General features: G+C 32.7%; 1 protein-coding gene across 1 annotated transcript; it reads left to right on the top strand.

The window, feature by feature from the left end:
• Positions 1–1,294: 1,294 nt before the first annotated feature.
• On the top strand, positions 1,295–10,699 carry LOC134245396 (uncharacterized). The gene is made up of 3 exons (XM_062727683.1): positions 1,295–1,566; positions 6,124–6,310; positions 8,969–10,699. Exons 1-3 carry the CDS (start codon positions 1,370–1,372, stop codon positions 9,614–9,616), a joined length of 1,032 nt encoding a protein of 343 aa, XP_062583667.1. The 5' UTR covers positions 1,295–1,369; the 3' UTR covers positions 9,617–10,699.
• The last annotated feature ends 3,227 nt before the right edge of the window (positions 10,700–13,926 follow it).

Genomic DNA, 13,926 nt, shown 5'->3' with positions numbered 1-13,926 from the left:
CTTGAAGGAGTTGTGGGGGGGGGGTAACATCCTATAAGAGAGAGCGAGGAGCCCCACATGTTTTATATTTGTTGCGTTTTTATTAAGGTAAAACTATAGCTAAGTTTAAACTTTAGTTTTGTACTTTAAATGTAAAAACTACTTAAACAGCACGTTATATATATACCAAACTGAGTGCAGAGACGCAGAATACTATGCATAGTTTTATTGCCTATACATGTAATACTGTACATGCATTATGCAATCGGCATTGTCGCATGCATTTTTTTTTCATGTCACGAGGATATTTTAACAGATAAATATAAGAATTTTTTTTAAAAACAGCAAATTTCAGTTTCTGAAGAATTTAAAAAAAAACAGCAAATTTTAGTTTCTGAAAGGAACTTCAACAGTTATATAAATTGGTTTGCGGCCGATTTTTGACGCTTGCGTCAATATGTTTCTTGTTGTAAATTAACATGTGTGGGCACATGTCTTTGAAGGAGAGAGCAATGTCATAATTTAGAGTTTCACTAATCTAATTTATTTGTGTTATCTTTAAATCATGCATGTTGAGCATTTATTGCTCTGCACTGTTATTCTAGTGGGTAACGGGATATGTCTGTCAGTGTCCTATCTGGTGGTCGCTGATGTTTCTCATGGGAATATAGGGGTTCATTGTTTATATTCCTGATTAAGGTTGGTCACTATCGGTGCTTTATGATTTTGGCTGGGAACCTTGAGTTTAATGAGTTAGTTCTGCAGTAGAGTTTAATGCAGATGGATGTCAGTTCTGTGTTAAGCAGATGGACTGATGTATTAATGTCTAACAACATAATTTTTCAGTAAAAAAAAAACACTGCCCCTACAAAGGCATCGGACAAAAATGACCAACATTCACAGAGAAGTTGAAAAAAAACCTGTCTAGGTCCCCAGTCTTTTGATACAGCCCGATTGCTCAGTGAAGTTTTGGCGGGAAAATAATTAATTCGACAAAATTATAACATAGATAAAACACAATCTTTTAATAACTTTCTTATTTTATATATAAGTAAAAGTAGTATTAACCTACCTATTTCTCATAATTATAATAGCATAAAAATAAATAAACTTAATTTTAAAGTTAGATATACATTATTTTATTACAACACAAACGCATTATCCGGGTCCTTCCGCCAAGCTCGGTGAATTCACTTCGAGGTTCTTTCTTTTCATTCGCTTACCGGAAAGATCCGAGGATATGAAAAAACCAATGATAGTCCTCGCATTTCCCGCCAAGTATATATATATAATAAAAGAAAGCGCGCATCTGATACTGCGTCAGATTGAAAAATTCAACAGAAGAGGCTAGTGTGAGAACCGCTGTTATCCTCCGAGGACTTACTCCGCTATGGCAACTCCAGAGAAACGATTCAAAGCAGACCAAGAAGAAATAGAAGGTTACATCCATGATGTATCACCCCTAAAGACGTCCAAGAACAGTAACAAGTACTTCAATGCCGTTCTTCAAGAAGCCGAGGGTTTCAGTGACGTTGTTTGCTTCAGAGCCGATCTACAACCCCAGCTTGTGGATTTTGAGAAAAACAAGTAAGTAAAAAGCGCCGAAAACGTATTATAAATCACTTAATTAATGCGTAGTATTTCTTGTATTCACATACCATGTATGCCATTTGAAATGAAGGCACAAGTTTCAGAATTCGGTACTTGAAAAGCATTTTATGCGTGTTAAAATTTAAGCGCAAAAACTTAATGAATACGCTGGTCATGAAGAACTGGTATTTCTATAAATATGTAATTAATTAATTACAAAATTTTGAATATCAACTTTAAGAGAGCATCTGACAATCGAAATTCTGAAACGCACTCATTAAACACTTGGATGTTTCTGCTGCGGTGACGGGCTACTTTCGTTTTTGTTTGCTGCAGAAAGGCTGATATAAAAGTTCTAGATAAATAATAAGAGCTCGAATTTGGCAAATGCATTTGAAAGAAATCAATCATAATGATGGCTGCTCAAATAAAATTATTATTATATTATTAAATCAAACTGTAGTAGTTTCTCCAATTGCAGGTCACGCAGTCTCGAGCTCGTGGCATTAACATCTCAAAATTCTATGTACAAAACCAATCGACAACCATGGTTTTACCTTGATTATCAAAATTATTCTAACTGGAAAATATTTTTTTCTAAAAATTAAAATCGAGTTAACCCTTTAAATGCATCTTTTAAATAAATGAATTTAATTATATTATTTTTAATCCTAATACATTTTTTACATTCTGCATATACTGCAATTTGTTTTGTTGTCATTGTTTTGAAAATAATTTAAACATATTTCTGTGATTGTTTTACTTTTTTCCCAAGCTGTATGACTTGTTTTATGTTTCAACATCATAAACATCGTGTTCCGAAACGTTCCATAAATATTACACGACCGTAAAGTCACATGACCCGGAAATGGAAAATTTTAAAAATTTGTGAGTTTTAAAATGTTTGGATTTATAAACATAAAATATAAATTGAACGTTTGTATCAACGAAACACCCTGACCCCGGAATGGACAGTAAAAAGCAACGAGGTGACGAGAAGTTTTCGTAATTTTTTGAAAGTTCTAGTGAGGGAAAACAGCATTGTCATAAGGAAAATTTTAAATTTGTGAGTTTTAAAATGTATTTATAAACACGTTTGTCCTGGATTCGTATACAGCATTCATATTATACTATATACATGTACAGTACATATTTAATTTCAAAGTAATTTATGAAGTAGACTAAATAGACCCTTTTCCTTTGACATATTTTGCCTACGAGTTATTCACCTTAGTCGCCATCTTGAAGGGCAAAGTAGTGAATTTACTTTTTTGAGCAACCAATTTTCTGTATCTGTATAGTTACGTTGAAGAAACCTATGTAGGCTTCTATACAATGGTGAGAGAGAATGCCGAATTTGTTTGGCGGTCTTCAATCCCTCTATAGTGTTTGCATGCACGTAGGAGTTTGGTAGGTGGTTCCACTGAATGCACGTCTCAACATAGCTGCAGATCTGTAGCGTTATGGTTTTAAATATTTTTCTTTGACTATAACGCTACAGATCCCATAGTGTAAAAAAAGTGCAATTTACAGCGCAATATTTTTTGTGCTCTTTTGGGGAGAATTTCTCCACTTTCTAGCTTTGGTCAATCAACTATCTTTCACCCCTAGACAGATTTCGTAGCCAATATGTATAGATTATCCACCTCCCAACCATTTATAGTTGTCTCTACAGGCAATAAACTCGCTGGATTAAAATTTTCGGTAATCTAACAAATAATTTTAATCAAGCGAGTTTATCACTTGTAGAGACGACTATAAAGGGTTGTGAGATGGACAAAATAAACAGATAATGTGTCTAGAATTAGGGGTTGAAAGGTAGTTGATTGAACATGTGTTAAACGATGCTGGAAAGTAGAGAAATTCTTCCCTAAAGAGCGCAAAAAATATTGCGCCGTAAATTGCACAATTTTTATACGCCCGTCTTAAGACGGGACGTATTATGTTATAGGCTTGGTGTCCGTCCGTCCGTCTGTTAGCTTTTCTCGTGTCCGGCTCATAACTAATACTATAAGGCCTAGAGTTATCAAACTTTGTCAGCTGACACATCTTTGGTAGAAGGTGTGTCGCGCACAAAAAGTAGGTCGCTCTGACGTATTATTAAAAAGTTATAGCCAAATATGGAAAAATCCTGTCCGGTCCATAACTAGAAAACTATTAGACCTAGAATCATCAAACTTGGCCAGTTTATGCATCTAAGATAGAAGGTGTGTCGCGACCTATTTTAAGGTCACTGTGACCTTTAATTTGAAATGAATTTTAAAAAAATGTCTTTTTTTCTATTCATTTACACATTCAAAAAATGTTAAACTATTGCACTAACCTTATTAGAAAATGTTAAATCAAGAAAATATTTATTTTTTTAGCATAAACTTAACAGAAATCTAAACAAATATAATGTAGGTTAGAGAAATTCCACCACTCCCATGAGTCTAATTATATAGCACTGGTCAAGAAGAATTTTGATAACAGAAAATTGCATGTCAAATTAGAGAGGAAAATTAATGAGTTTAGTGTGAGGTGTAGCTGTCAGAGCATCGGTGCTATCTATATCCCTTGAGTATTGGGCCAAATGGGTAAGCCTTTTGGATTAAAAAAAGATCTTTTTCTTGGCCAGTTTATTCATCTAAGATGGAAGGTGTGTCGCGACCTATTTTAAGGTCACTGTGACCTTTAATTTGAAATGAATTAAAAAAAAAAATGTCTTTTTTTCTATTCATTTACACATTCAAAAAATGTTAAACTATTGCACTAACCTTATTAGAAAATGTTAAATCAAGAAAATACTTATTTTTTTAGCATAAACTTAACAGCAATCTAAACAAATATAATTTAGGTTAGAGAAATTCCACCACTCCCATGAGTCTAATTATCTAGCACTGGTCAAGAAGAATTTTGATAACAGAAAATTGCATGTCAAATTAGAGAGGAAAATTAATGAGTTTAGTGTGAGGTGTAGCTGTCAGAGCATCGGTGCTATCTATATCCCTTGAGTATTGGGCCAAATGGGTAAGCCTGTTGGATTAAAAAAAGATCTTTTTGGCTAGCCAAAGGTTTAAAATGAATTTGATGAGAAGTTATTAAAACTAATTTGATATTGCATATGAAACTATTTTGATATTACATAATATTATGAACTTCATAATTAATATTATGGGGGTAGGGGTGGAATCTGCATGTCCATATGAATTGCCGCTGCATTTCATTTCCGGAAATATGCATAGCATTTCTGACATTTTTTATTTCATTTCCGACATTTTTTGTTTTCATTTCCGACAAAATTTCTTTTTCATTTCCAGATTTTACCTGTGTGACAATTCAATGTTTTCTAAGTAAAAGAAAATGGAATTTTGAAAGTATTTATACCAAAATATTAATAATAATGATAAAATCATCTATACATAATATATGCATGCATGTAGCACCAAGTCTAGGTAAAAGAGTTCAATGAGTATAAATATTTTCACCACATTTAACGTGCACTACATGAAATGTCAGTGACAGCACCATACTTATGTCCAAATCACCGATAGATTAATTTACAAAATTAGAATTAAATGATTTATTTATGATTTATTCCTTTAATTTTTTCATAAGTAAAGCTATCAAATCCATAGGTACTACATATGTACCAGTATTTGAAAAATGTCGGAAATGAAAACAAAAAAATGTCGGAAATGAAAACTAAAAAATGTCAAAAATGAAAAATTGATAATTACCTGAAATTCCGGAAATGAAATGCAGCCTGAATTGCATATAAACAATTAACTGTCTGACATTAAATATAAAAAAAAAAATTATTGATGTTTCATATATTTTAAAAATGTTTATGGTAGTTCTGCAGATCAAATAATCTTTTGGGAGTAATGAGTATACAAGCATCCAGTTAAAGATTAATTAATGTGTTCAATGTAGGAAGGCTAACTGCATGTCTCATTCATTTAATCTTAAGAGCATGATTTTATCTGTATCCTTCGGGAATTAGACAGGAGAACTGTTGTTCAGTTTATATTTGATGGCCATGCAACCTTTTATTTCCAAAATAAATTAAGAATAGATTAAATTTTGAAGACTAATTTGATATTGTTTAATATGATAGGCACTTGGCAAAGTATAGAAATCTATCAATGATGCAATATTTGTTATAATTAATTAATGCCTACACCACAGGGGATGGATAAACAATTTTTTTAAGATGTGTAAAAATCATTGAAATCTTAAAATCAAGGTTGAAATGATTTTCCAGCACTTTTAACTGTTTAGGATACATTATAATTGTAATTTTTTGACGGGCGTATCATGCTGTGGCGTGGCACTTTATTGCACTATGGGATCTGTAGCGTTATGGTGAAAGAAAACTATATAAAACCATAACGCTACAGATCTACAGCTAGTCTCTACAAAGAATGAATGTTGTTATAAGAAAAACAAATTTAATTCACCTCAAAAGTTTACCCTGCGTTTCTTTTTCCCTTCAGTTTATATATAAAAACAGAACTAGTTTAAGGTAGGGCAAGCAAAATCTTAATGAAATTAATTATTTTCTTTTTATAGAACACCTGTCAAACTGCAAAATGTTTCCAAAGTCATCAGCAGAAACAAACCAGGATCTTTTGATGTGAAAATTACCGGCTTGACAAATATCACTTCACCAACAAAAAAACTTCCTTTTCGCTTTGACCCTCCACTGCAAGAAAAGGACACAATACAGCAAATTAAAAACAAGCCACAATATGCAAAGGTATCATTTAATTTAAACTTCTCCACATTATTATCCATTAAAATTATCCATTTGGCCAAGCTTACAAAATTCTTTGTTAGCAGTTCATTGCCGACCTAAAATTTATTGTCTGGGTAGGTAAGAGGCAAATTTTTTTTTTTTTTTTTAATTTTTACCAAATTTTTCTTAGGTAACATAAAACAGTTTTTCATAGCCTGTAGTGTACAAAATTCAGGTAGACCAGCAGGGCTGACTACTCAAAAAAGTCTGTCAGCTCGGCCGAAAATTGGCAAGCCCGCATAAGAAAATTCAGCATTAAGGGGTACACATATTCAGACTTGTACATTTGATCACATCCAGGCCAAAATAAAATTGTAGTTTGTTTGGAATTGCCTCCCTCCTCAATGAAATGCCCCCTCCTGAAAAAATTTTATTGACCAAAAGTAGGAAGATTGTTTTTATTTCATCAATTGTTTTTGCTGCCCCCCTCCTGAAAAAATTTTATTGACCAAAAGTTGGAAGATTGTTTTTTTTTTATTTCATCAATTGTTTTTGCCCATTACATGTATCACATGCTCCATACGAAACACTGAAATATAGTGTCAGATCTTTGTAAAATTAGGGGTTTTTTGTTGATGGTAGATACTCTTTTTAAAAGTCAGAAAATGTATTTGATGTTTACTGAAATTTTTATCAGAGTTCATTTTTATTCAGAGTTGGCGAAAGACACCGACCCTGCGGCAATCTCCAGTAAATTTTGTCCAAGTTCGATAGTTTCTAGAACCACGCTGGACACCGTGTTTTGGAGATTATTCAGAATAATCAATAGTAAAATATAATTAGAGAAATTAAAAATGGCATTATTACTCAAAACTTCATGTAATTGAATCTGTAAGAATTTAACACCATTTAGTATTGCAATACATAATAGTATAGCGATTACCTTGCAGTTATTGAACTCACGACCGCTCTTATGCTGGGGAGTCGGGGAATATTTTATATCATATACCTAGTAGTGTATCGGCCCTGATACAGGCTTTTTGGACTAAGCGAGACAGCGCCTTTGAAGTAGGGCTGTCTCGCCCTCAGGGCTGAGATATCTCTGTCTCGACCCGTCGTCAAGGGGCTGTCTCGCCCTCAAATTTCAAATCATTATTTCTGTTTTATTTGGGTGAAATAAGAGTAAAATTCATATTTTAGTAATAAAGAGAAACATTGTATATCGAAAAATTAAACCAGAATCATTAAAAAATATTTATTTATATTAGAATTTGATGAAAATTGTTTTTAAAAAGTGCTCCAAATGATAGCACTTGTGACGTAAGAGAGGTAACTCTTGTTTACTTCTAGGACATGAAAAAATGGACATTTATTTGCTCTGACAGTAAGACAATACCAAGTTTTCATGTCCTTTTTTTTAATTTGATATATATCGTAAACAAAACAAATAGTTTCAGATTTGCAATTTGTAACAATTCATTGAAGAAGTCAAAACCCCGGTTTGATCTAAAGTGAAAGTAGAATATTTTTTAAAGTTTTTTTTTTAACTTTTTAAATCTTTATTACATATAATGTGCTTGAAATGAAATATTTCAAAACAACAGGGCTATTCTTTTTAATGACTAGACCAAGACAATCTTTCTCTGTATTCGCTTCAAAAATACATTTCCAAGAACATCGAAATAAAGAAAGATAACTCTAATTTTGTTACGACAAAATTATATAAACTTCTTTTTAAAATTGAATAAATGTCTAAATGTTTGTTCTTTTCTTTGGTTTTAGATATATGATATAAACAACATCACACCACTGTTTTGATCAAAACAGCAGTGTGATATTCTATATAGAACACAACAATTTGTTTACAGTATAATGACAATCAAATGACTGGAACAATCATTATGCCGTTGTTGCATTGTATTGCCACAGCTTGAACTCGGTTTATAGATTGTCAAAAAAGGAAAGTTAAAAATATTTTATTTACTTTCAAAAGTAACAATTTTCAATAAAAATTAGCTTATTAAAAAATATCATCAAAAATGTATCATCCGAGGACAAGCTCCTCTACAAAATTTAATACAGTGATTCAGCAAAGAAATTTAACAGGATTTATTTCAGATCTGTCTTTATCAACTCCACAGTGATCCATTTTTCATTGTATTCACTACCACATTGTCCTCATCCACCAAACATTTTCTACCTCCACCAAGAAAGAGTTCTGTCAATCACAAATCAATTTCAACTTTACATTTTGTTTATACATTTGGTCCAGCAAATTTTTAGTGTGTCCTGCAATTTTTGTAATTTTTAGACAGTCTATAGGACACTGTGTCCAACAGATTTTTTCCTCTTTCGCCAACTCTGGGCATTTGCTTTATTGTACTTAAAATATAAAATAGTTTTATTGTACTTAAAATATAAAATAGTTCCTTGATATTCACAATTCAAAAGTAAAGAATGATTGGTTCAAAAATCTCAAATAGTATGAGGATCTTTTGATTCATTCAAACCAAAATGATAGTACTATTGATGTATATTTGCGCATCTTCCTTGAACATGCCTAAAATTTAAGCAAGTCACCTACCAGAACTTAAGCATCAAGAATTTTTTTTTTTACAACTTGTTATGGCTATTTTTTTTCCATGGACTTCTATGATCAAACTTCATATCTATTTTCAGACATCCCTCCTAGCGAAAGTTGTTAATCTTGCGGAAGAGATCGTCATAGAAAATCACTCCACACAGAAAACTTTGAGAAAAAAAGATTGCATGCTTGCTGACAATACTGATACCATAAAATTGACAACCTGGGAGGACCATACAAGAGAGATTGAGCTGGGGAAAACATATGTTTTCAATAACGTCACAGTTAGAATTTGGGATGATGTTAAGTTTATAACAACTTCCGTCAACACTTGCATTACACCAGAAAAAGACTTTGGTCCTTTGCCAAATATCGAAAACTTCGATCTTGATGACAAGAAAGAAACATGCAAAATTACCTCTGTCTCCTGCGAACAGAAAAACAGCTGCCCTCTTTGCAACGTTTCAGTTGAAATAAATGAAAATCTGCCAACATTCAAATGTTGCAAGTGTTGCATGCGTCAAAAAACTATAAATGTCAAAAAAACACTTAAATGTGAAGTTTGTGTAGAGGGGTCTACAAAAAAATTTGCAGTCGCAACTTCACTTTTGAAAGAAAATGAACACACAAAATTGTGTTCCACAGTTGATGATTATGAGGATGCCCTCCTTCAAGAACATATCATGGTTGAACTTACTGGAAATTTTGTTTCCAACATTGTTTCCAACATTACAAATACTTGAAAACAAAAGGATGAAAACTGAACTACACGGTGAAGAAGAAACTAATTTTTGGTTTGGTTTTTTTTTTTTTTTTTTGTATGGTATGCATGCATGATATGCATATTTTATTTTAGAATTGATGAGCAAAGAGATTATTTGTACTTTCACAATCCAATTAGAATGTGTACATGTATTATACATTAACTTTGAACTTTTGTTGAATTTCAACTACTTTCCATACGCATGTACATTTCATATACAAATATGCAAGGATTTTCCTATTGCTATCTTTTTTTACATACAAAAATGATAATAATTATACCTGCATAGCTATAGCAAAAGAAACCTATGCAATATGTCATTAAGTATATAAACTTGGATGTTTTTTTTTTTGTTTTTTTTTTTACTTGGAAGAGATACTTGTTGACATCTGCAATTTTTTTTTACATGCTTTTGTATTAGTTTATAGTTCATTATCATATTATTTATAAAAAGCTACAGGTATAGCTTACTTTATGCTCCAATACTTCCTTTCCATTCCCTTTTGAGTTCTCCTATCATTATGCCAAATGTATAATTAGTATCATTTAATTTACTAAATAGCTTATTGTTTCATTACATGTTGCTTCCTGTTAAAATTGGGGATCAAAGTTGCACTACATACACAGAACTGTTCATTATACATTAAGAGCATATTACCAGTATTATGTAATTCAAATAACAATACCATTTAAATAATTTGTAAGAAAGCCCATGCACATTGTATTTCAGATTGTTTTCAACCAATTTTATCACAAAACATACCAGTTTTTGCATAAATTAATGAGGACCGAGAATTATAACCTATTTCTTCTAATTTAACAATATACATTCTGTTTAGTGTGTAACCACATGCATTCTGCCTAAGATGTCTAATTTGTTTTTACCCTTGGTATTATGCTTAAGTTTGATAATATTTTGTTAATCCCCAGTCACATGCTTGAAGTTTTGTTTAAAAAGTGCATAAATAAAATGTTGTTTTTACCCATTAGTTTTGGCTTTCATTTATTATGCCTTCTATTGAAAAGAAAATTGTCCCATAATGGTTTCAAGGGGAGGGGGAGGGGGGGGGGGGCAAAGCAAATATGAATGTCAGGCCGGGTGTGAGTGTATCAAAAAAATATTATAAAAATAATTATCTAAAGTTTAGAGCAAATGATTATTGATGATTGATTATTGTTTACCATGTCTACACTTAAGGAATAACTGTCTTATTTTTCTAATTCATGAAGTGATCAATGGATTAGTTTGTGTGATAATTTGCATAAACGCCTTCTAAAATTATCACACAAGCCAATCCATTGATCATCTTCATGAATTCGAAAAATAAGACAGTTATTCCTTATATTTACATGCTTTGATTCCGCCAATCCACGGGCTCCAAGCCTGCTTCTCTCTAGGTGTTGTCCCGCCCTGCACGTGTTTTTTTTTTTTTTTTTGGAACCGCGCCAAAACATGCATGAGGAAATCAATTACATTTACAATTGGTAATTTTATCTTGGACAAAGACATTGGAAATGTAAATATAAGACTTCAATAGATCAGTTCACCGACTGGCAGTCAATAGATAGGTTTCAAAAGATAAGCGAACTGAAAACATGCATGTACAGTATAGATAGGTGAAATTATTTCTTAATCAAATAAATTTTGGTTGTTTTATCAGAGATGTCATATTTTCATCTATCTGCATGTGTTTTCAGTTTTTATGTTTTCATACCTAGCTATTAACTGCCAATTAATAGTCTAACTGGAGCAATTGTAACAATTTAGGAAAAACCAACCCACATTTCGAATTTATAAACGTAATGATTCTAAGCAATGTTTCAATGGTAGAGTGTTTATTTTAATGAAACTTGCTTTAAATATATTACATATGTACCATAACTAGGCACAAATTAGTCCCCTACTGGTCAAACCGGACGAAACTAGACGTTCCTCTGAGCCTGTGCACACTTTTTCTAAACTCTTGCAGATATTGAGCCAAATTTTCGTATGAATGTATCTTAATTAAAGCTCAAGTTTGAAAATTGTTCCGCTTCATTGATTTTTGACAGAATTTTAATTTATTTTTAGCTCTACTGGTCAGAGACCAGAAGAGCTTATGCGATAGTAAGGTGTCCGTTTCTCATCCTTTGTAATAAATACCAGTAGAGCTACAGTCTCGACAGAGACTTCTGGTTTCATAATGGTTTAAGATCATGGTTTGTACTACGATAAATTCCAAAGTTCATTATGGTAGATATGAAGACAGCCAACATTTCTGTGTGTTCTATTGGCCTTGGGTAATAGAACAGACTCAGCTGCTCCCAGCACCAACAGAAAAATATTCTCGTGTATCAACTGCTCAGGCATTAAATAATTCTATACTATTGCACTGATTAACTCGATAAGTAGAGTACTGCACTGACACACCCCAAGTCTGAGATTTAATCCCTGAAAGAATGCTTAATTTACAATAGTTTAAAGTATACATTCTTCATTTATATACCTCAACTTCCAAGGATACTCAGGTGACCTTTAAGGCCCATGGGCCTCTTGTTTTGTAGATCATGTTGGTAGTACAGATATTCTCAATCTCTCTCTCCTTGGGTATTAATTCTTGAAGCAAGCACAAGCTTTCTTGAAGAGTCTTCTGAACTAGTAAAAGTTGTTTCTGATCATGAACACTATAAATTAAGGATAATTAGCTTTTCAGCAATTGAATTTATTGAAGTTTCAGATTAACGTCGGTACTTCTTGACTTCTGTGTCTGTTTTTTGCGCTTTTCCAGCTTCTACCATGTCTGTGTCTACAGCAACAGTTGTCTTCTCATCAATGCTTAGCTCTCCTCCTGTTCAGCAGAAACCTCTGACAACCTGGCTTTTGGAAGAATGTCTCTATCAAAATTGAAGTGGGAACACTTTGTGTACTCCGGCTATAAAATTCCCAGGGTAATAAAAGAAACTGCTCAGATTGTGTTTGAACTTTTAAACAAGAACAACTAGTAGGGCTGGGTATTGGCCTGAGATTTCGTATTGCGATATATAGCGATATTTTTAACTGTATTGCGATATGTACTGCAATATTTTTAATATAATAAAAATGGCATTTTCTTACTATATTTACTATAATTAACATGCAGAGTGTGCATAACTAGGATAAGTTACCAACAAGGAAAAAAAATCTTGTTAATTTCATTTAAGTTATGCTCTGAAATTTTCCCATAAAACAACTTCTGTCTTGCTGTTTGGCTTAATCTGTCTTGCTGTTTGGCTTAATAACAAACTTTTATAAGTCCTTTTTTATATTTAATGACAAAATTCCTTAATCTAAGCATATTGCCAATATATCGATATTACAAAATCGTATTGCAATACGATATTTTTTGTCATTGTATTGCAATATATTGAAATATCCATATATCCATATTATTGCCCAGCCTTAACAACTAAGGATCAGATTATCCGGATTGACGGTGTAAATTTTTGCCACCTGTACTAGTAACCTGACATTCCGGAATCTGTTGCGAATACCTTTTGTACTCGTTCTTAATTTCGATTTTATACTGAATGTGTCTACAAGAAGGATATGGAGATAACGAACAGCATTCAATCTCAAAGTCCATTAACAATATTCAAAATCAGAGCAGAGCAAACACGGACCTCCGAAACATCAGAGGTGGGATCAGGTGCCATAAGGGAGGAGTGAGCATCCCCTGCCGACCGGTCACACCCGCCGTGTGCTCCTTGTCATGATCAGGAAATAAGGGAAAAAATCCATAGTCAATTCAGTCACAGGGGCCAGTAATATGCAAGTATTTCCCAGGTAAAATATCATGAAGAATAGGTAATGAATAAAAAAAAATAACCAAAACCGCATTTCTGAGGCCTTCCAATATTTAAAATGGTAAGACAATGATCTTGGAACTCTTGTGATAATTGAAGGTGGTCTAATCTGCAAAAGTCTTGGATCGATAATTTCAACATAGTAAGATATTGAGAAAATTTCCTTACTGCTGATCCACAGATTAGTTAAAAGTTTACCTATTCCTAGAAGTACATCATGCATGTAATCTATTGAGGTTGACTTTACAAAATCATAGGACTTTAGAGTCATCAAAAATGAGGGTCTTTTATTCCATTGACTGTTTTTCTGTTTTCTATTGCCAGAACTGCACCTCTCAGGCAATATTTAGTTCTTCTCTTCATGTTTAGTTTAGGCACAGATGCATCATAATGAAAGTTGTGAACACTTCCACCTTTTTGTGTTCTGTACGTTTCCCCTGGATGTAAGCATAACATACAACTAAACTG

The sequence above is a fragment of the Saccostrea cucullata genome, unplaced genomic scaffold, assembly GCF_032062105.1.
Source record: "Saccostrea cucullata isolate Sc308-1 unplaced genomic scaffold, CSIRO_AGI_Scuc_v1 ctg2258, whole genome shotgun sequence".
Classification (NCBI taxonomy): Eukaryota; Metazoa; Mollusca; class Bivalvia; order Ostreida; family Ostreidae; genus Saccostrea; species Saccostrea cuccullata.
Note: the sequence above shows the minus strand (reverse complement) of the source record. Positions and strands in the feature narration are given on the sequence as shown.